At 36.5% G+C, this 23,923-nt stretch overlaps 1 protein-coding gene across 12 annotated transcripts in view; it reads right to left on the reverse strand.

Annotated features, from left to right (window-relative positions):
• Positions 1-10,195: 10,195 nt before the first annotated feature.
• Positions 10,196-23,923, reverse strand: part of SPOCK3 (SPARC (osteonectin), cwcv and kazal like domains proteoglycan 3) — a 407,001-nt gene continuing 393,273 nt past the window's right edge. For all 12 annotated transcript variants that reach the window (XM_072725012.1, XM_072725006.1, XM_072725008.1 and 9 more), the window contains 4 exons: positions 21,847-22,068; positions 17,457-17,519; positions 14,257-14,394; positions 10,196-11,898 (listed from right to left, as the gene is read on the reverse strand). In XM_072725012.1, the coding sequence (XP_072581113.1) occupies positions 11,729-11,898; positions 14,257-14,394; positions 17,457-17,519; positions 21,847-22,068 (593 nt within the window). In that variant the 3' untranslated portion in view covers positions 10,196-11,728. The remainder of the gene's footprint in view (positions 11,899-14,256; positions 14,395-17,456; positions 17,520-21,846; positions 22,069-23,923) is intronic.

Genomic DNA, 23,923 nt, shown 5'->3' on the forward strand with positions numbered 1-23,923 from the left:
ATATTTTTTTATTATTTTGCTAGTTACTAAAGAGGGTGTTTAAAATATGTTTTCAATATTTTAAGTGGTCTGGTTAGTCTGTCAGCAACAAAAAGTAGAGCTTTTCACCAGGGTGGAAAAAGAGAGAGTGGTAGAAAAGGAATGAGCAAAAATGAAAATCAAAGAAAGCAGAAAGCTAACACACACGTCACAATGGTCTAAAACGTCAAAATGAAAATAAAATATAAATAATAATAATAATAAAATAAATAAAATAAAATAAAATAAAATAAAATAAAATAAAATAAAATAAAATGTTAAAGTGGTAGTCTGAGGTTGGGACTAGAGCCATGTGCATCAGCATGTTGAGAAATCAAGAGTCAGAGGGTGCGGGCATGAGGAATTACAAAGGAAAACTTATTTTCCATGTGACTTTTATATGTGAATGAACCTAGTCATTAAAATGTTTAAAAGGAACTATTGCTTAGAATCTGTTCCACCCACTCCGCTTAGACAACAACTGCAGAAACAACCAGCTGCAGTAGAGTAGCGATAGCCCTGTTTATGCAGTCATCTATCCAACCTAAAATCAGGAAAAAAACTTTGTAGTAAATTTATAAATTATCAATAGAAATTTACGATACATTAAGTGGCACAGAATAATGCAAAATGGAAAAGAAAAATTACTTAGAATTTCACCACTATAAGCACACAGTACACATACATACATATACTTATATGTAATATTTATGTATATATGTATACATATATTTATGTATTATAATCTTATATGGATGTATATATGTATTTGTTTATATATGGGATAGAATGTTTTATATTTTACATATTGAAAAGTTATATACTCCATAAATGTATATGTAGAAAAATGTGTATTTATTCTACATATATATAAAATCATTTATGTATGATATAGAAAAATAGTACTCTTTATATATGCTGTTATGTATTTACTTCATCATACTCGGAGCAATTATACATGTCCTCAGGTATTTCTCTACAGCCCTCTATTATATCGGTCGCATGATAGTCTTTTTTTTTTTTTTTTTTGTCTGCTTTCTGTGGCTACAGAACCGATTTAACACTTTCTCTGTATTAGAACATTGGAATTGATTTTGACTAAATGCCTTACAAATAGCACAATGTTGATTATATTGTAGATAAAATCTTCACAAACATTTAAATGATTTTCATGATATATATTGAATAGGTGAAAATTGCCAAATTGTCCTTAATTATTTTTTATCCTACCTTTACAGTAAAGGAACATCACTTTACTGGAATCCTATTGCTATTATAGGTGTGTGTGTGTGTGTGTGTGTGTGTGTGTGTGTGTTGCTTCGGAAATAGAATCACTGAGGGGGCACTGGAGGGGTTCAGCAGTTGAGCCTCTGCCTTCAGCTCAAGGCGTGACCCTGGGGTCCTGGGATCGAGTCCCGCATCGGGCTCCTTGCAGGGAGCCTGCTTCTCCCTCTGCCTGTGTCTCCGCCTCTCTTTCTCTCTGTGTCTTTCATGAATGAATAAATATTTTTTTTAAAAAAGAAAAGAAATAGAATCATTGGTAAGTGTCTATTATTTACATAATCAAATATTATTTATTTAATTAGGATATTAGCCCTATGTACATTTTATTCCTGCAGATATTTGCTAGAATTTGAGTTTAACTTTATTTATTTTTTATTTTTTATTTATTTTTTTTATTTATTTATGATAGGCACACAGTGAGAGAGAGAGGCAGAGACACAGGCAGAGGGAGAAGCAGGCTCCATGCACTGGGAGCCCGACTTGGGATTCGATCCCGGGTCTCCAGGATCGCGGCCTGGGCCAAAGGCAGGCGCCAAACCGCTGCGTCACCCAGGGATCCCCTAGAATTTGAGTTTAAAATAGGTTAACATTATTATATTTCATAAAAATTAAAATAGTTAAAATGTTTTGATATAATGATATGTATCAAACTCTTCTTATAGTTTCTGATTTTGAAATATCAAAAAATATCAAGACCTTGGAAAGTCCTCCTCTGTGCAAAGATCATACAAATAAACATATTTTTTTCTTCTAGAACTTTTCTGACTTCATTTTTTAAATGTTTAACATTTATTAACTTATCAAGCTATGTGTCTGACTTAAGGTGTAGATCCTACACTTTCTCCTAGAAGGCTTACTAATTACTTGATTTATGGATTCTTGCCTTACTAATTTTATATGTGTTTTTAACATATTTAATTCTTCTATTTTGGGGGGTTTATTTTTTTCTAACCAATTTTCTTTCTCCTTGCAAAGATCTCAGTATTTTCCTATGAGTAGTTTTATGGGAATATTTAACATATGATAGGACGTGTCCAGATATTTATTATTTTTCAAAAACCACACTGGCTGTTCTCATCATTTCCAAGACTCTTGCAAGTGACAGAGACTCATCTCTCATTAGCTTATATAGATTTTTTTTTCAGATAATACAAGGAAGAACTGAATCCTCATACCCTGGAACACACAGTTTATAAATGTCAGAGCAATATCTTGAAGTCAGGCCTCATGATTTCCTGTATAAGATGATTCTTTTGTGTAATATCAGGATTTACCATTAACGTCTTGAAATAATCGTGCACAATTACAAATGAACATAACTTGCACTCCTACCAGTGATGTATCCTAGTGCCTGTTTCCTCACTGTCTCATGAATAGAATCTGTTGCCTGTCATTGAATTTTGCACTATGGTAGCCAATTTGGCATAACGTCGATGAGTCCATAATGGAAAGAATTGGGAGGAGGATTCAAGCGTTCAGGAACGTGCTGCTACACGCGGAGGTGCGCGTACAGAAAGACAAGAACACAAAGCTAATAGGAATCAGCTATAATAACTCCTTCTACATTTCCTTTGTCCTCTCAAGTTTCATGGAAAGAAACAGCTCAGAATTTTGTTTGTGCATCTTACCTCTTTTTTTTTTGTTGTTTAATATCTGCAATCTCTACATTCCTCAGGCAGACAAAACTTTCGTTATTACAGAGCCATTTCTTCTCTTTTTGGAGAATCTGTTACTTTCCGTCCATGTAGATGAGCTGATCACACTCTCTAGTTCCACGGTTGAACACATAATTGCAGCAGAATCAAAGACAAAGCCACATTGCCCAGGTCTAAGGGATGGTTTCAAAAATCACATCGCACCCAACCGAGGTCAGTCAGGGTTCATTCTTGGTTTGTTTGTTTGTTTTTAGGAACATTACTGGGGAAAAGGCTTTGTCTTACTGCTGGGTTATTAAGCCGTCCAAGAGCTGTTACCCAGACCTGTTGGTGACATATTTTCAACAACACAAGGCAACCTCACTTTTTCACCAAGGAAAGCAGAATAAGTGAAGGAGAGAGAAGGAGTGCCCCCAGAGATGGTTAAATATTTAGATTAAGCTGTGCCTTTAGGCTGCCACAGCATGGATCTCTCATTAGAAGACACAATAACTTCTAATTTTGTTCATAGTAGTTTGATTTGGGTTGTTTTTAGGCTTAGTCCTAATAATCAAAATAATAGAATATACTTTCAGAAGTTATCTTGCCTTAGGATGACTCTTTAGTCATGGGAAAATAATATAGGCAGAACCTTAATATTTCCTTGAGATAAACAATTTGTTTAGTTTAATTCCCGTTCATTAGGTTTCAGAGGATAAGAGATTGGCCCTGAAGCCAGTGATCAGATTTTTATTCTTGAGTTGTGTAATGAGTAAAAAGTATCATAGCTATCAGCAAGTGCAGAAGCATCCCTGTGGGACTGACATTTGATTTTTCCAATGAGTTGGCTTTAAGACATATTTGGATTTATCAGAATATTTTGGAGTAGACCTCTTTAGGGTTACGTGTGTTCTCTGGAGTATATGATCACAACCGTATTTGCCAAAACTCTACGTAGGGAATGGCCGTTAACACTCCTTACTTTTTTTCAAAGCACACGTACGTTTTAACAAATTCCGTTTCCCCTTAAATTTTTTCTAACTCTCAACACTTGGACCATGTTTACAACAGCTCTCTGCAGAAGCACTCCCAAAGCCCAGCAACGATCAGACTTTGCCTTTCTATAATTGATTCAATTGCCAGCCTCCCCCGGCCGCCCATCCCACGCTGTAGCTCAATCCCACCGTATCATCTCTTCTGTTCCCCCTTCTGCAGTCGGAGCTGTTTGCTTACTGCCTAACGATCTCACTCCCTAACACGTTTTAAGCATCAACTCTAGTTGTGTTTATTGCTGGGATTTAAAAAAAAAAGAGCAAGCCACTATCATGTCTTAGTGGGCCTGAGAGATGGATTTGCCAATAATAGTTATGTTCCGATATATAGTAAGTTCTGCGGGAGAGGGGGTCATAACTCACCACGGAGGAACAGATAAGGAGCAGATCAGCTCAGGCTGAAAGGGGTGGTAGTTCTTGGGAGAGACTTCATAGCTGAGATGAGACTTGAGCTGAGATTTGATTTCTTTTATTTGCTTGGAAATTCTCTCTTTTCCTGACATAGCTTCCCCGAGAAAATGATCAAATACTATTTTTCATAAATTTGCCGAGCGTTCTTCTCCATGAAAATAGACTTCACGTCCACTGTTACTTTAGACTGAGCACACTGACAGTTTCAGCCAGAAAACTGTCCTTATAAAGTGAGTTATTATAGAAGTCAGACAATTCGCATTATTATTGCAGAACGATTTGCATAGGCTTAGTAGGTAATTTACCAATACCTTTACTTCACAGGCGTTTATAGGAATATAAAATGATCACCCAGTATTTTACCTTAATACCCTATCGCTTGCCTACTCATTAATTTTATAAAAGAGCTAACTTAGAACTTAATTATATCACATCATATGCTTTTATGATTAAGCAGGTGGTAACGCTTGGACTGCGAGCTCAGCTCTGTCAAAAAAGAAACTTCCTCCTACGTTAGAAATTAATGGGCTTGTAAGGCAGCAGCAATTTGTTTATGGTCTCTTCATGCAAGGAAGACATCATTAAAACTCCATCAGCACCAGCACAACTTTGATAGAACCTATAACATGTTAAAATCAATAAACGTCCTTCCAAGCGTAATCATATCCTCTGTATTGCTCATGACGCCTGCTGTGAAAGGAGACACGAGAACTCACAAATATTACAAAGTAAGTTTCCTGATTAAAAAAATAAATAAATGCATGAGGGCCCGGGTTGGATCCATCGGTGAGGCGCGCCTGACTCTTGATTTCAGCTCAGGTCATGATCTCAGGGTCCTGAGAGCAAGCCCAGCATGGGGCTCGGAGCCCAGCTCTTTGCAGATTCTGCTTGAAATTCTCTCCCCCTCCCTCTGGTCCTCCCCAATCCCTCCCTGGCCCCACCTCCTGCCCCTCTAAAATAAAACAAATAAAATCTTTCAAAAAAAAGTAAGAGTAAACGTGTGCTTTCTTTCTCTCTAGTGTGTGTGAGTGTGAGAGAAGTTGTGTGGGCTTGTGGGGGGGCAGGTGTGCACGTGTCTGCCTACGTGCATGTGCACACTTTGAAAATCGAGTTATGTCTTCCGATACTTTGCCAAGAGAGAGAAGTAGGAAAGGGAGACGAGAAGGGCAAACGAGAGGAAAGTGCCTTCAGCCATCGCTGAGGCACTGGGAGTGGCAGGAAATAACGAGACTGAGGCAGCTCGGTTCCGACATAGAGGATGAGGCCTGGTCGTCAACTATCCAGCTGCCAGCTACAAACAGCCATGCGGAGGGCTTCCCCGTGTACACCACCTCCAGACAGGATAATCTCTAGCCACTTTGCCTCTCTGCTAGGGAAATGAAAGGCTCAGGGCTTGTTACTGGTGCTGAAGCTTCTGGAAGGAAGGCTTCACCAGGTCAGCGTACCTGCACCACCCGCCCCACTGCTACGTGGTGTTGCCAAGAAATGGATGGTGATCAATTAAAAAAAAATGTTCGTAGTTTTATTTACCTTGGATTGTGTCTGGTATCACAGAACAGCCACCTGGCTAGAGATGTATGACAGGCGGGAAACATGGTGGCAAAGATGAGTGTCGATGGCTAGGGCAGTGTTTTGGGTAAAGGTGAAGAAGTAAAAGGGAGGCTCACTAACCTGTTGCATTAGTCGCTTGGCTTTGATTTTACTCATTTTCATGGCTTCTGAGAACCTCCCTTTGTTGCTCATGCCTGGCCCCAGGGACTCGCCTACTCTCCCTTTCTGTTGAAGGGATGCCCACGCTCCCTGCATCCCTTCCCATGAAGGCCTGCTCCCCAGTGGCAGGCGCCCTGCACGTAGAGTTGCACCTATAGCGGCCTTGTGTCTGGAGGGACGTGCTATTGGGACACATAGAGTCTAAGAATCACGACAGTACAATACAGTTTCCACAGATTAATTTGTGTCTTTTGATATTGACCCTTCCTATCTGGGCTCGGGCAGCGTAAGGTGGACTGGCGAGTGTCTCTGCTTTGTAATACATCCTTTCCACTCCCAGAGGTCAGAAAGAGGAGGCAGAGAAACGAGAGACACCGAAGACTCACATTATGAGTCTGGAAGGAGCCCCCTGCATCATCATTATCATCATCATCATCATCATCATCATAATTCACAATACCTAGTGCCTGAGGAGAGTAGAGATGCCTGTTGATGGGCGCACAACTGCAGACAACGCAGCAGCCCTGACAGACATGGGATTCTCACTTTGGACTTTATTTCCTGTATTTTCTTCCCCTTCAGCGTGAAGAGTTAAGTAGACACTGAGATGTTTATGAACATTGGAAGCTTCCCCTTACGGTGTATCCCAGACCCTGTTTGAACGCACGGCTCTCCGAGTGGAGCCCCATCCAAGTCCAGGCCCGCGGCGCTGCAAGGGCGGCCTGAGGTGGTCCTTGCTCATAAGACACGACAGGGTCTTGCCTGGCATTAAGGACGTGCAGGTTGCAGCCACCTGGGGAAGGACAACTGAGCGGCTCTCTCGGTTGGGTTTTTCTTTTGCAAGATTCTAGACCAGACTTTGGCACAACTGCTCCCTAATCAAACTAGACGGTGAGTTATGATCCACCCACTGCCGGTCATGAAGCCACTTCCTTTCAGGGATAATCGGAAACACAACTGGCAACTGTTGGCAGGTGGTTGGGACCCACTCAACGCTCTTTAGGGATATTTGTCCACGTTTCCTTGACACCCTACGGTCTGAAATTTCTTTCATAGAGTGGGGCTAAAACACCAATGAGAATTCCTCAAACCAGTAGGGAGAGCACTTATCAAACCGTCATGGGATTGGACGGGGGGTGAGTCTTGTTACTGGTCAAGAGCCATGTGTTCTCACGTGCCTACAGCACGAGGGCTTCAAATCAAAAGCACCTGCGTGGCCCTGGAACGCTTCAGATGTTGGATACTAAGTCCAGGCGTCCCGAGGTATAAAGTGATCCCGTGTAGGCGACACCTAACCTCATCAGCTCTCCTCCGCTCCTCCTCACTTCAAGTTGCCAGGATGCAGTTTTATTCTAAATAGTGGTCCTTCCACGACGCCCCGGTCAAATAATCAATCAATCAATCAGTCAGTCAGTCATCAATCAGACCAGAGACGCACATACACTGACATGAAAACATACGTTTATTCAAATGATCACAAATTTCAGAAACTAAACTGAGATTGAAGTAGACACTCATTGTGTGTCTCGTTGAATAGACATTTTGATGAATAAATCAGTATTCTCAATCGTCCACCATTCACGTGACTGACTGGACCCTGTTATTTTGGCAAATAAAATTAACTGTTATTTTGGCAAAATATATGTACAACTTAACTGTGCTGTCATTCTAATTTTATAAGAAGAATGTGAGGCCCAGATTAGGATCTGCTTCTTGCTAAGACGCAAATGTATCTTCTAGTAAAGGGCAAATTATTTTCTTTTTTTAAAGATTTTATCTATTTGACAGAAAGAGAGAGAGAGAGAGAAAGAGGGGGGAGGTGGAGGGAGCACAGGTGGAGAGAAGAGGGAGAAGCAAGCAGGAACTCCGCAGAGCAGGGACCCCGATGCGGGGCTCTGACCCCAGGACCGGGTCATGACCGGAGCCAAAGGCCGATGCCTAACCCACCGAGCCACCCAGGGGCCCCTAGCAAAGGGCTTTTTCATTCCATCTTTCCTGCCTTTTTCCATGTGGTCAAATTAGTTCAGAAAAACTGTCTTTTTGCAGTGAAATGATGAGCACCGCAAACGCATCCTACAAATGAGAAACGTTTAAGTTTTATATGTCATATAAGGAAAAACCGTCTGGTTCAATTACACTGGGGAATAGTCCACGGTCCATGCTACATACGTGGGAAAATAAGAGCTTTCAAATTTGGGGCAAATGTAAAATGATTCCTGTCATAGATTCATACTCTTTTTGAGGCCAAGTCATATTGTCCTATCCATACTTCTTACCGTTCCATCTCTACTTTTTCTTCCCCAAATACTAGATTATTCTAAAAGTATAAGTTCATTCACAAATTTTAACTTTTTGGCCCAACAAATTCAAAACGGTATGTGGCTGCAAGTGCTGCTACACCTTAACACAGACATATCATATCTCATTCCTGCTTCTCTCTCAGCTGTGGAACTCCTCAATCTTACCCAAAGGGACCAAAAAAAACAATAGCGAAATTTGGCAATATCTGATATCTCAGTGAAAAAGACACGTTTGGAGTGACTGTTAAGGGAAACCTATACTGAAAAGTTTCCGTAAATAACTACTCTTTTGGATAAAACATCTTCACTCCAGATAATGGATGTTGCAGGAAGGTCAGATCCTTTATTAATCAATTACAAAATTCTAATGATTTTGATATGTTGGCATAATTGACTTTATTCTATTAAAAGGTTGGTAGAAATAAAAGGTTTCTTTTAGGCCGTGTGTCCTTTCGATTAATATTAAAATATTTTACATTTTAAAAATTTAGCTCATTCCCCCGACACTGTTATATAACATATTCACATTTTTATGCTAGATATGCACAGCAAAAAACATTTATGGATTTCCACATTAGATTTTTGACATGCCAAGGACTTTTGATGTTTTATTTTTATGTTTCTACTTTTTTCTTCTACTAAGTTTAAATTTTAGTTTGTTGTGATTGAGACCATCCACAGTAATTTTTAACTTGCATGTGTGCTGCCTAAAATAAAAAAAAAATAAATAAAAAAAAAACACAAAATGTTAAGGTAGTTTGATCCTTATTAGCCAAAAATGCTCCCTTGAAATTTTGATTTCATATCAAGGACTCTTTTTAAGGTTCAAAATACATCAGTTTTCAGCCAAATGAAATCTAGAAAGTAACTTGTTTGATTTTTTTCCCCAGTGCTGATGTGATTACATTATCTTATGGTCTAGCGTTAAAGTTAAATGTCTCGCCTTTCACATTAGAATATCAACTTCAGAATGACTTTGTTCACCAATGAATCTATAGTCCCTGGAATAGTGTGTGGGTTAGAGTAAGTGCTCAGTATTGATATTTTTGGAATAAATAAGTACAGTTGTATGGAATTAAAATATGCAAAGGAAATTAAGTGATGATTAAGAGACCTAATGTACATCACAAATTGAACTTTTATACTCATAAATACAAATCTATACTGCACGCAAACATATACTTTATATAAAGTTTAATAAAGTAGATCTTTTCAATTTTATATTTGCTGTTGAATTGGTTGCTTTCCTGGGAAGCTGAAAGATTAAAGTTTCTTTAAAAAATAGCTTAATTTCAAAGCCACTATATTTGTTACTTTAAATCCATTTACTAAAACTCTCTTTAGAATTTGCAGGGGTTTTTTTTGTTGTTGTTGTCTTCTTCCAACCATCCATGACTTATATTTTATAGTTCTCATACATTTTAACTAGGTAAATTATTCTATCACTCTTCAAAAATGCTGTTACTATAGAAATTTAGCTCAATATTTTAAAAAATGATATCACAAAAATGGGTTTAAAAATAACACCCTCAACAAAAATAAAATGATCTGCTTTGTGATTCTATGACAAAAGAAAAAAAATTAAATCAACAAACAAAAATAATTTTTAACATACATAAGAAAATGATATCCAAGAGGCTGAGAAATCTGATTTTGAAATTCAACATTTTCAAAAAAACTTTCCTAGCTAGTTTGTGATGTATTCATTTTAAAAAATCAAGGAAAATATTAAGAACCCTTTATGCTTCTACCTGTAACCCAGAAAATCATTAAGAAAACAGTTTACTTTGGTTACAAGTGTCTTTATTTTGTAAACTATACAGAAACAGTAAAAAAGAAAATGCATTGTACTTGAAATATTACATAAAGTCAACATTAAAGTTTTTTTTTTTTTTTTTTAGTGTGTATAAATCAAATTGAAATAATTCACCATTTTCACTTTCAATGAATTGTTACTGGGAGAAAAGTTGACCCACTGTTTAAATTATGATACCAATGTGTAACATCCAACAGGTTTTTCCATTTGTATTATGGGCACAAAACCATAGGTCTGATATACTTAAAAGTGATGGTTTGCCAAAATGTCTACACAATTAATTAACATGCTAACTTAAATACAGCAATTAAAGTAATTTTTGTTACAGTTAAATCTTAAATGCTACTCTACACAATAATCATAAACAAGTCCACATGGCAATTATGTAACAATAGAAAAAAAGAAAGAAACATATTCCATTTTCTTCATTCCAGCAGCAGTACCTTTACTGGTATTAATTTGTTAATTAGGTGTGCTTAAATATTGCCTAATATCCTATATTGGTATGCATGCTAAAACCTTTCTATTTCTATTTTGCAAGGCACCATACAATACGGTCTCTAAGTTGCGACACTAGTAATAAAAATGTCATAATTCTAGGATTAAATGTAAATTTTTTATCTAAAATAAGAAATAAAATGAGAATTAAGATTCTTAAATTTGACATTGAGGCAAATGACAAACCTTTTGTGAAAATGTGGTTCAAATGAATCTCTCCTTTTGTCTTCCTACTTTAAATTCTGCACCCTAAATTGCTGGTCAGAAAGATAAACCTAGAAAGGTAAATCAATCATGCTGTTTTAAGAAATTAAAAAAAAAAAAATCTACATGAGAATGCTATCCGGATTAAAATAAAAAATTAGAAAGGACAACTAAGTTTGTAACTTTCAGAATCCATGGTTTTCTATACTTGCCATTTTGTAAACTATCCTAGCATATCCAGAATAATGTCATCATCGGAAACATCACTATTAATGTAAACACGATGGAGGACTCTACCCTCGTCCTTGTGTTTCTTACCCTGTGGCATCCCCTCACTCACCGTAGGCTTGGGAAGATGCTACTTTGGAATAGCAGTTAAGGTCACGCTTATTTTTATAAAACCCTTGGGACTCAGGACACTGATAAGTTGTTGTAAATTCAACTTAGAATCTCTCTCAGAAAAATAACAACCTCAAGCACTGGTTCTTGTTTTCTTTGTGGGAAATTTATATAGTTTGCTCTTATGGAAACTTGTTTGTATCAGTAGCTCTTCCTAACTTTCCTTTGCCTGGCTAGGCTCCCTATGCATTTTCTTTTCCTTCTAAGGCATATAAAAACTCAAAGTAAATGATTCTTATTTAAACATAAAGTTCTATGACATTAGTTGCAGTATTTGAAATAATTATACAAAATATATGTGAGTTTTAGAATCATTTTGTTTGGGGGGGAAGGTCATTCTCAATAGGTTATCACTTTGTAAGTAATAGAAAGGTAGACTTTATCAATCTCTGCTCTCATCAATCAGATGTATCCATCATGGTCATCACCATCATCATCATCATCCCCTTCATCTTCATCATCATCTTCAATTTCATCTTCATCATTCATAATATCATCTTCATCATCTTCGTCATCAGTCCATTCATGGAAATCTCCACTTGCAAAATCTCCGGAGATCTCAAAATCAATAGCTTAGGGAAAAAGTAAGCATTAATGTTATTTGATTGAGAGGTGAGATAATTTCTGAGGGATGTAAAATTCTGATAAAAATTAAGCAAATTAATAAAATAAATCTTTGTGGCTTAAGCCACGAAATTTATGGAGATTTGTTACAATAGCAATAGAAAACTAACGTAGCTAAGTCAGTATTTAAAAAAAATATTTAGAAATATCTCCATTACTATTTATGGAGGCCATAATGCACATATAGCTCATTGTATTTATTTTTCCAACTCCTTTAATGTTAGTGTGTCCTTATCTTCTACCCTTTCTAATATTTTAGTCTTATAATTTTCTGGTAGCTAGTTAAACCAAATCCTGCTAACGTAATCCAATGTTTATAAATTGATTTCACGAGACCGCACGTTGAAGTTCACATCTCACGTAAGGACAATGTCATTTCTATCCTCCAACATCAGGTTTCTTCTTAGTAATTTCAACATGCTGAGAAAACACAGAAGTTGTGTTCTCAAAACAATTTCCCTGTTCACTCATTGAATTCATCTCCATGTGACCTTTATCTACAACATAAAAAAAATTAGAATTCTTTATCCATCACTGGCGCACTGATATTTGATGTAATTAATAAGGCAGCCGTTTTAAACTATGTATTACAAAGACGTCTTCTTTACATGTGAAAGTTATGTTAGGCATGTGCTGAATACTACTTGATCCTACTTAAATCTCGTAACACTGGTTAGAAAACCAAAACCAAGCTATTAAAAATGTTACGGAAGAAATAAATGCAGAACTGGCATTTAAGCACTAGATGAGATCACCTTTATATAGTTTACCATTTATATTTTTAAAAAATCACAGTCTATCAGTTTAAAAATTGCATAGAAGAGGGGCTCTTGGGTGGCTCAGTCGGTTAAGCCTCTGCCATCTGCTCAGGTCATGACCTTGGGGTCCTGAGACCCTGGGATCCTGGGATCCTGGGATCTAGCCCTGTGTTGGCCTTCCCGCTCAGTGGGGCGTCTGCTTCTTCCTCTGCCTCTGCTCCTTCCCACCCTGCTTGTGCTCTGTCTCTCAAATAAATAAATCAGGGGATCCCTGGGTGGCTCAGCAGTTTAGTGCCTGCCTTCAGCCGAGGGCGTGATCCTGGAGACCCGGGATCGAGTCCCACATCAGGCTCCCTGCATGGAGCCTGCTTCTCCCTCTGCCTGTGTCTCTGCCTCTCTCTCTCTCTGTCTCTCATGAATAAATAAATCTTTAAAAAATAAAAATAAAAAATAAATCAAAAATTTTTTTTTAAAAAAAACTGCATAAAAGAGACACTAAACATCTTCTAGGGCCCCTTAGATAGGACCCAGTAGCGGTGTCTCAGCAGTTGAGCATCTGCCTCCAGCCCTGGGTGTGATCTCAGGATCTAGGATCCAGGATCGAGTCCCACATTGGGCTCCCTGCATGGAGCCTGCTTCTCCCTCTGCCTGTGTGTCTGTCTCTCTCTGCGTCTCTCATGAATAAATAAATAAAATCTTAAAAAAATATATATGAAAAATTATCTAAAATACAAGTGCTTTATTTTTATTTTTCCTCATGTATGTTAGTTGAGACAGAGTCCATTAATCCTTACTACATATGTGTGTGCATGAGCATGAGTGTGCATGTTGTATTCGTGTGTGTGCTAAATGGCTTTTGTCACGAAAACCACCATCGAACAAATACAAATACTCACTTGAAATTTCTATCCTGAAAAAGGTATTTTATGAAATAAAAAAGACACCACATTTAAAGCTTTAAAATACAAGTATGTGATGCTCAATTGAACTGCAATATTATTTGTTAGGTCCGTACATAAAGATCATGTTCACAAAAAGAATTAAAACATTAATTATAATTACCCTCCTAACATTTAAACTGTATTTTCCCACCCAGACATAAAGCCATATGCCCAGATAGCTGCAATTTATGGACTTTTACTTTCAAAAGCTCAGCTTTTCTCCTGTGAGTGAGCCTTCCTACTCCGGAGGTCAATTTCTCCAAAGGTATAGGGACCTTTGGAGGGTCCCCTGGCCCGGACTAGAGAGCATCAGGGCCTGCCTCGTGTGCGAGGTGAGAGGAAAGCAAAGGCCACTCAACACCCTTCTGCATCTGCAGGAGTGAAAAGGGCCCACCTTAAAGTGCCTGAGCTAGGCCATTCCATTTATTATTGATGCTGGTTTTTCATGGGCCAGAAGTGACTCCTTTTTGTCACTACCCCCCTCCCCCCATGTATCCTATGTTCTTAGGGAGGAGTATGTCCTCATTAAATGCTTGAACCAATGAATGAGATTCTCTAGAACCTTCCCTGTGCTTTGGGAAGTCATTAAACAAATAACCCTTCCTACCGCAGTCTGCAGCACCGCTTGTCCTCGACCCCATTACTTCATTTCCGTATCTGTCGACACACCAGCACTGCCCCAGGCTGCCGTGGCACTGCGTTGGTTTGTAGTAACCATCCTCATCACACACGGGGACGTACTGGCCTGGAGGGGCACATGCACACATCATGAATAAGCTGGGCTCCTTTCCATGGTCGCTGAGTAAGCGTGAATTCACCCCCACACACACGCGGCCTTCCCACTCCAGGGTGTGCACGAGTGACTCATGCTGAACAAAACAGGGAGGGTCACTGCTGTCACGGAGCAGGCCATTGGGTTCCTTTGGTTGAGCAAATTTACCATTTCTCTTTCTCATTCTGCAGGGGGTAGTGTTCTTGGAGGTGTAACACAGGTTCAGACCCCGGTCAATGCCGCGTGTATCAAATCATCCAGGCCGCTCAGACCCCTGACCCCACACTGTCATCGCTGCCAACTTTCTATTTTCATTTGCCCAAATTTTCATTCATGTATTCCAAGCTCTTTCCATTCACCTCAGGCTATTTTCCCAAAATTCAATATTGCTTCATCTCTGCATTTATCTTTTTCTCATCTGGAATCTCTCCTCCTCCCTCCTTCCTACATTATAAGACTTGACATAAATCTGACCCGGAATAGGAAGGCTTCTCTTAAGCTGGAGGATTTCTGATACACTTCTTAGGTCCTGTGTGTGTGTGTGTGTGTGTGTGTGTGTGCTTTATTATTGCTCCTTTCACCACTACACCGTGATGATACCCCCTATATTGGGAATTTTGGGTTCCCTTAGTTTTGATTGTTATATTAGCAACTCTTAAAGTAAGTCTAGTGGGAAAGACAGACATCGGGATGCCTGGGTGACTCAGCGATTAAGCGTCTGCCTTCGGCCCAGGGCATGACCCCGGGGTCCTGGGATCAAGTCCCACGTCGGGCTCCCTGCATGGAGCCTGCTTCTCCCTCTGCCTGTGTCTCTCCCTCTGTGTTTCATGAATAAATAAATAAAATCTTTAAAAAAAGACATTTATTTTCACATCTCTAAAATCTAACAGTACCTGGCACATTGCTAATAATAAATGTTTAATTCATAATTTAGAAGTGAATTCATTTTCTTCAATGTTTATATCAACACAACAATGTACGGTTTAGGACAGTAGAAAATTTTGTCTTTCTTATCCATTTTTTCCCCCTCAGTGACCAGACACACTATAGTTATCTAGTGAAAGAAAAATAAAACCTGCAAAATAAATTGATAAAATATGAAATTATCTCAACCCATTTCACCTCATTACCATATGGAATCCTAAGTTTATCTCTTTAAAAAGTTTCAAAATTCTGATACATAAATAATTAGCTTTAAAATTGTAAATCATTTGCAAGGTTTGGCCTTTCAATGAAATAAGATAGAATATGACCAATATGGAGAGCTTGAGAACGCCTTCTGTGGATATAAGGGCAGCAAAAATTAAAACAATATCAACATTCTTATCTCTACCTCTAAGAAAGCGAACATAATTTGAATATATTTGACATAAAACTGTTATGATGTAGAGTTAGGGTGACCATTTAATTTATCCTTTATGGCAGTATCCTTTGAAAATGAAAGCGAGCATCATTAAAGATCCTACCAGAACTACCGACATCAACCAAGACTGACTCCGCAAAGAGGAACAGGTGGCACTTTACTTCTATATAACAACTGGTCAATTTTCAGATAAGTGTCATTATTCTGCCCAAATTAAAAGAAATATTTTGGCATTCAGGAGTCTCTAATAATGGCTTCCATGTTTATTATATAAAAAGCATAAAAGTGACTCCTCTCTAATGGCCACTAAATACATTTAAATTTTTTTGACTTTATCATCAAATCCAGAATTTTAATCCTTGATCAAATCTAAACTATTTTTCAACTGAATTTCATTGGCTTTTCCCATTGTACATGGATGAGCTTTACTTGGTGGAAACAAAGCCACCCGTGCATGGATGTACTACGTCCCTTTGGGGCTGTGTTAGGGCATGCATTTTGTAACAGAGATGAATAAACACGACTCATTGTAGACCCTTCATTGGTAATTCCTCACATCTAAAAATGCTTTATTACAAAACCATTAGCCCTTTCATTTTGAACTACGGGTTTTTCAAGTAATATAAAAAGCTCCTCTAAACACACAAGGTTGTGATGATAAAGGAAGCATGTCATAACACTTCAGTGAGAGTCAGACAGTATAGAATTATGTGCCATTAAATACTCAAGGGCATTCATATATATGGGGAAACAACAAAACAAAAAACACCATGTGTGTGGTATTCTGCGTTGGATCTAAAACAGAAAAAAAGATACCAGTGGAAAAAACTGGTGAAATCCAAATAAAGTGTAAGTCTTAATTAATAGAAATAGAGCAATGTTAATTTCTCAGAATTAACGTTCTTAGAATGAAAGACAACGGCTATTTGATACATGGTAGGTGGGTACTTTGGAGGAGGCCAAGGAAAGGATGTATGTATGCAAACTACGTATGCAAACTAATCTTCGTAAAATTTCTTTAAAATTATTTGAAAAAGAGTTTATTTGAAAATTGTGTGTTTAGAAGAATAAACAAAATAATTATACATAATAGCTTAATAATCTCTTGGTTACTCTAATATTTTAAGGCTTTGAGTCAAATTTATTGTCTATCAAGTATCTAGTATATATATTTACTTGCTAAAAGTAAATTAGTAAAAAGTAAAAAAAAAAAGTAAAAAAAAAAAAACATTAGAAAGTCTATTCAAACTTCCCTGATGTACTGAGGACATGCTCACCCATTTCTCTCTCTCTCTCTCTCTCTATATATATATATATATACACACACATATACATATCTATGTACATATATATGCTATTATTCTTGAATTGTTAACAATAGAATTAGAATTAAAGTTCCTGCTGATACTTTAACTTTAGCACTGTTTAAATCTCTTTTTCATTTAATAACTTTCAAAATGAACATTATATTAGGGTAATAAAACAGACATAATATCTTTCAATAGGTAAGATAATAAAAGTAAGTTTAATGGCCTTCAAAAACTTCATAAATTTTGTTACTGAAATTTAGTGTAGTCTATCTTTGTTGGATTAATATTGATTTTATGTTGCTGTTTCCCTGGGGTTATTTATGTAAGCAATAAAGGCTTCAGAAGAATGATCTATTACTCACCTAGGAGCTTCTTCACCCCTTGCCGCTTCTGAATATTGCTGAGCTCCGTCTGGCAAGGTGGGTCTGCAATGACATTAAAAATGTTACTTCAAGGATTATAATTGGACAAAAAAAGTATGATTTCTATGTTACCAATTTTAAGTTGGTCTTTACCTGGCTTAAAAAGACACATACCACATACCAGTTCCTTTTATGGAGTACCTACCTATAGATACATATATGTGCGTCTTTCTGTATACACAGGGAAAGAGACACAGAGAGAGACACTTTCCTAATTACTGATATTAGGTCATCTTGATTTTCTGCAGAGAGATTGAAGTGGATGGAAAAAAAAAGTAAACGATATGAAATATTTGTATGATGGATAATGGTTCTTATGATTTACTTTTAAAGGGTCAGTCAACTCAGCAGCAATGTAAATCCAACTGATGAACTAGTGCCCAAACAATGAACAGATTATGTTTTCCCCTCATTTAAAACAGTCTCTATGATTCGGAGAAATAGCTTTATATTAAAAAAAGTAATCTATAAAAAAAGTCAATACTCTTTCAAGTTATATCAGACATACTATTCTCAATTTTGATACTGAATAATGCTGGCAAGCTTTGTTCTTTTTAGTTTCATTCGGATACTTCAAGTGCGTATGCAGTGTGGAAATAAGACATAATATACAAAAATTTCCGATAGGCTATCTTTTAAAAAATAAGCTTAAATTTGGAAATAAGCATGCCTTTTTTCAAACTCAATGGCTTAAAGGAGAATATTTTCAGAGAAATATAAAATGCTAAATCGAAACAATATAATTTGGCTTGTGTTATCATATATAAAAAATTATACATATTCTTATATAATAAATATATTTTCTAATTTATAATATTCAAACAGCTCAATGTATTTTAGTTCATTTTCTAAAAACTTGCTATATAAAAATGCATCATAAATTATTGAAACACAAACCAATAAACTAGTACCTATTTTCCCATACTACAACTTTGTAGGGAAAAGGCATGGTATAACCTATTCAAATAATTTAAAAAATTATTACACCAATCTTACAATATTCAGGCATTAAATTTGCATGTAAGTAACAAAGTGTAATGAGGAAATGAGACAAAGTGTTTAGCATGTATTTTATAATTTAATACATATAAGGCCAACACATATTTTTCCTTTGGAAATCTGAAATGCGAAGAAAAAGCAATTTTTTTGAAAGAGAGAGAGAGAGAGAGACATACTAAGAAACAGACTCTTAACTGCGGAGAACAAACAGCATTACCAGTGGGGAGATGGGTGGAAAGATGGGGAAATAGGGCCAGGGGATTAAAGATGAGCACTGGGTAGTGCACAGAATTGTTGAGTCAATCTATTGTACGCCTAACGCTAATATAACACTGTATGTGAACTCTACTGACATTAAAGTAGAAAAAACTTAATTAAAAAAATGATGTTTGGGGGATAAAAGCGAGTTGCAAATGGTACAAGCAGTATGACACCCTATCCATATTTTATAATAAACACAACAGTACAAATTATTCATGAAAACGTATGTGGTCATGTAAATGTACAAATAGCGGATTGGAAACTAGATTTGATGGTGCCTACCCGAGCAGAGTGAGAGAGGAGGCTGGATTGAGGATGGAATGAAAAAGAGACTTCAACTTCATAATGCTTTTAAAATTTTATTTGAAAAAATCCTGATGCTAATATGACAAAATTATTTCTGGGTGATGGGTACATAGTTATATGTTGAATTATTCTTTTTGCACTTTGGATTTTTTTTAATTTCTAGAAATAAAAAGAATCTGATCTTTCAAAAGAAGAAAAAGTAATTTCCTTGAAAAGTCTAAATAATTAGCTTATTTTTCTATATCATTTTGAAATTGATCCAATTTATCTCTTCGTTTTACCTAATAATAATGTGGGTCTCATATACTAAGTTTTAAAGGAATAGGAATCAAGGTATGTATAGCATACAATAGACATTTAAAAATGTGCTGCCCTTTAAATATAATATTTAGAACCTAGAGGGAAAAATTGTGCTGAAGTTTCAATATCATATTGAAAGCATAGAAAGCATTTTTTTCCTAACTGCTCTGAGCTAGTTTTTGCAAAGTAAAACAAGTTACATAACACAGGCTTAGAGAAGAGACATTTAAAAATTTGCTGCCCTTTAAAAATAATATCTAGAACATAGAGGGGAAAAAATTGTGCTGAAGTTTCAATAGTATATTGAAAGCATTTTTTCCGAACTGCTATGGGCTAGTTTCTGCAAAGTAAAAGTAGTATTTCCATATGTTTGCTATGACATTGCCTGAAAATTCAAGTATGTTTGAATCTGACTCCTGGTTAGAAACCTCACGGAATAAACACACGTACAAGACCTACAAGCTGTGTGTAGAGGGAACATTCTAGGGTTTCAGGACAAGGGCGCCTGGATGGCTCAGCAGGTTAGGCGGCTGCCGCTGGATTTCAGCCCAGGTCGTGATCTCAGAGTTGCGGGGTGGAGGCCTGGTTGGTGCCCAGCTCTGCTCTAGGAGAGGGGCCTGCCTATGATTCTCTTCCCCCCTTCCTTCTGCCCCTTGCTCCACTCATGCTTTCTCTCTCTCTCTCTCTCTCTCCCCAAAAAAAAAAAAAAAAGATTTCAAGAGAAATCATGGCAGATTCAGCTGTTTACACATAATATTTGACTTTGAGATATTTTTCCTACTATTTATAAGGCAGCTGTCTGGCCTTGAAGTTAGGTACTTGGAGTACTTAGTTAAGATTTCAACTATTTAAAATCACTGGCAAAGATATATTATTTATATATTATATATTTATATATTATACATATAACTCTAACATATAGTCAAATATAGATCACTCCAATTACAACAAAAGAATTTGCTGTTTTATTGAATACATAATAAAAACATTCTTTTATAAGGTGAAACTCTTGAAAACATTTTTAAATAAATGATTATTCTTTTTCATGAAATTGCTTAATAAGCCAATTCTTACCATTATTCTTATTGTCAGTTACCTTAATAGTGGTTTTGTAACATTTTCCAGCATATTAAAGTAATAAACAGAATTGGCCAAATTCTCCTAATCTTTGGGGAAGATGTATAATTTTTTTTTGCCTGCTCAGGTACCATTTATTAAATTATTTCTACTCTGTATTAAATTATTTCAGAGAAGATCTTCATGTGACCGTAAAGACTTTAACACTTTGGGTGAATATTGATTAATAAATGAAAAGTATATAAAGCAAAATTTTTCTTTGAGGACCTTTAATCAGTTCTGCAAATATTACTGCAAAGTCCAGAAATCTTTCAAGATGAAAGTATTTATTTCTGTGGAAGAAACTTCCAGAATTTTCATAATATTTTTAAATGTTCATGGATAAACACTAACCATGCCATCACAGCATTAAGAAAATAACTGGAATAATATCATTAAAAGACCACATATCTTTTTACAGTGGTAAAAGGATTTATCAGGATTTGCTTCCCTATTCTTTAAATGTTTTAAATGTACCCTAGTCACTAAAACTAGAATGCAGCTTTTTAGCAGTAGCAGTTACCTAGTAAACACATATGCAATAGTAAAATCAACAGTGTGCGTGTGTACGTGGGGGTACGATTTCAAAGTATTTTAATGAGGAAAATCTAACTCTTAAACCTTGTTTAAAGTTATTTATAAGTGGTTAAACTACAAATCCTGCTGTTGACTCAATACCAATCAGTTTATGGATAATCATTTCATCCCTAATTACTAAACTATTCCTAATATGTGGAAAAGAATCAAGATAGTGAAAGTTCTCACATAAGGTGGTGTTCCAGTTACCTCGCCTCTTCCGGAGCATCAAAACTCTCTGCTAGTGAATTTTTACAAAGCTAAGTTATTTTTGAAAGTTTGAACGGCTAAGTCATTTTAAAATCAAATGAGTAAAAATAACTTTATGGTGTATGCGGCGGTTCATTCAGCTCATTTAATAAGATCACAAAATAGAACATTAAAATTCCACAGCATAGTGATAAAAAAAACCCATTTATTTTATACCATGGGCAAGGCACATAGCAAATTAATTTTAATGATTACTTTTAATATCTATGTTTTCCTATCTCTGTGTGCTTCTTGGTGGTTCATAATGGAAACTATAATGAAGTGCATTAATATGAAATATTAATTGCTATTTTTCATCTTGTTTAGCATGTTTTGTGTCCCTAGCAGAGTTATATTGTTTAACATGCTGCTTATTTGCTCTTTTATTAAACACTTTGATGAGAAAAATATCTACTAAGATGAATGGGGTGAAATGCACTTTTTTTTTTTTTAAATCATGAAGAAACGATAAAATTTGACATGCAGGTCAACTATCTGCATCAGTCGGTGTCTCGTCTTTTACCTTGCTGTCTCTGGAAGCAGTAGCACCACTCATTGTTAGATATCAAGCTGTCCTTGTATGTGTCACAAGAATTGAAGAATGCCTTGGTACACTGTTCATTCTTATCAAGGTAAATGCTTCCGAGCTCTGACTGGTCCAGGAGCAGGTCATAGTTTGTATCCAGCCTATTAAACATCCAGCCAAGTGAATCCTTGCAAATTGGCAAAATACTGGTATCAAATCCTAAAGGCAAAGATGGAAAATAATTAGCTAAATTTGAAAGTCACAATCAGCAGCAAGCAATACAATGGAACGTAATAGTTGGTTCCCGTAAGAGCACCTACTCAACAATCATAAATAAGGCTTTAAACTCATCGTGGGTAATTCATTTCAAAGTAAAGTAGGGATGGTAATACCTACCTTCAGGATAGTTGTGAGGATTAATTAATATAAATATATTAATATAAGGCAGCTAGTACTAATTAGTCATTCATTCAATGGCATTTATTGTAAATATATCTAATAGATATATCTCCATTCTTTCCAGTGTTCAAACGTTTCTTGATAAATAGGGAGTCATAATGGATGCTTTTTTAGGTGTATATAGGTATTTACTGAATAATAAGGTCCTATTAATAAATAAATGAAATTTATTTTCACTCAAATAAATTTTGCAGGGGATCCCTGGGTGGCTCAGCGATTTAGCACCTGCCTTCGGCCCAGGGTGTGATCCTGGAGTCCTAAGATCGAGTCCCACATCAGGCTGCCTGCATGGAGCCTGCTTCTCCCTCTGCCTGTGTCTCTGCCCCTCTCTCTCTCTCTCCGTGTGTCTCTCATGAATAAATAAAATCTTAAAAAAATAAATTTGGCAAAAAGTAAAATTTTAACAAAAGTGAAATGAACGCATAATACATAATAGAGTCCTTAATGCTCTGTGTCTTCGTGGAGCCACAGTGATTGTGGTATTTCACCAGTAACACATATCCAGAGAGTGACCATCATGTAATTTATACAGGTACTCGGTCTTCTGCTTCCCTCGAGGCGATGTTTATGATTACAAATATGCTATAACGGGAGACAGCAAGGTGCACTAGGTATAGCGGGATGACAGCACCGGATTTGCACCCAGGGTATGAACTATCGGAGTGTGGGAGTCTCTGGATAAGCCATAGGCCCCACAAAAGCTCCTTGTCCTAAATAGCATTAAATGCAATGTCAGTGTTTTCAAGCATAATTTAAAAATTTACGTTAAACTATTCATCTTTGTTAAGTTAAACCACCTTTGACAGGTATTTTGGTAGACCAGTTGCTGTTTTATTTGTTCTTCTCCCACTCATTGCAAGTGAAAGTAAAATAATAACTCAGTTAACTGGTGTGAAAAAGAGGATGTGTTTAGAGTTGTGGAGACTTCCTGAAAACTGAATAGTCAAACAATTTAATCCTCAACAGCAGGGGCTGAAGAGTAGGTTGACCATTGACAAATGAAATTCTTACATGTAAACATCCTTGTCAATTTCAACACCTGAATCCTTCGTATTTTGTCAAAATGGGAAGAAAAGTAGCCTTAACCTCTCAAAAATTTTTGTGGCTCTGCTTTGAGAACTTACTCTGTAACACAAATATCAACATAAAATAGGATTTCTGAAAATATAACCTCGAGAGATATTGAATAAATTTTAAACACAATAGAACTAAGAGTTTACCTTTTATGTTAAAAAGAAATGAAATTCCTAGAGAGTGCATGTCTGGTGAATGATCAGTTTGATGAAGTCTAATATTGTGTTAGACCCAGAATGTCGACTTGTATTCAGGTCCTGGCACTACCTCGCTTGGTTAAGTTATTATATCTAGGCTGTGGTGTCCACATCTAGATAATAAGAGGATTTTAAAAACATGATCTCTATGTTACCTTCAAGATCTAAAAATACAGTGAGTTCATGCTATTTGAAAAGTACATTTATACACAAAACCGTGTTATAAGGGCCATTAGAATCATAAGTAACAGAAAAGGAGTAGACATAAAATCATTTTAATATTCTAAATTAAACATATCCTTTCAGTATGATTCAGTTTAGTTGACGCTACAAGTATAAGATGA

This window comes from Vulpes vulpes, chromosome 10 (assembly GCF_048418805.1).
Source record: "Vulpes vulpes isolate BD-2025 chromosome 10, VulVul3, whole genome shotgun sequence".
NCBI classification, from domain to species: domain Eukaryota; kingdom Metazoa; phylum Chordata; class Mammalia; order Carnivora; family Canidae; genus Vulpes; species Vulpes vulpes.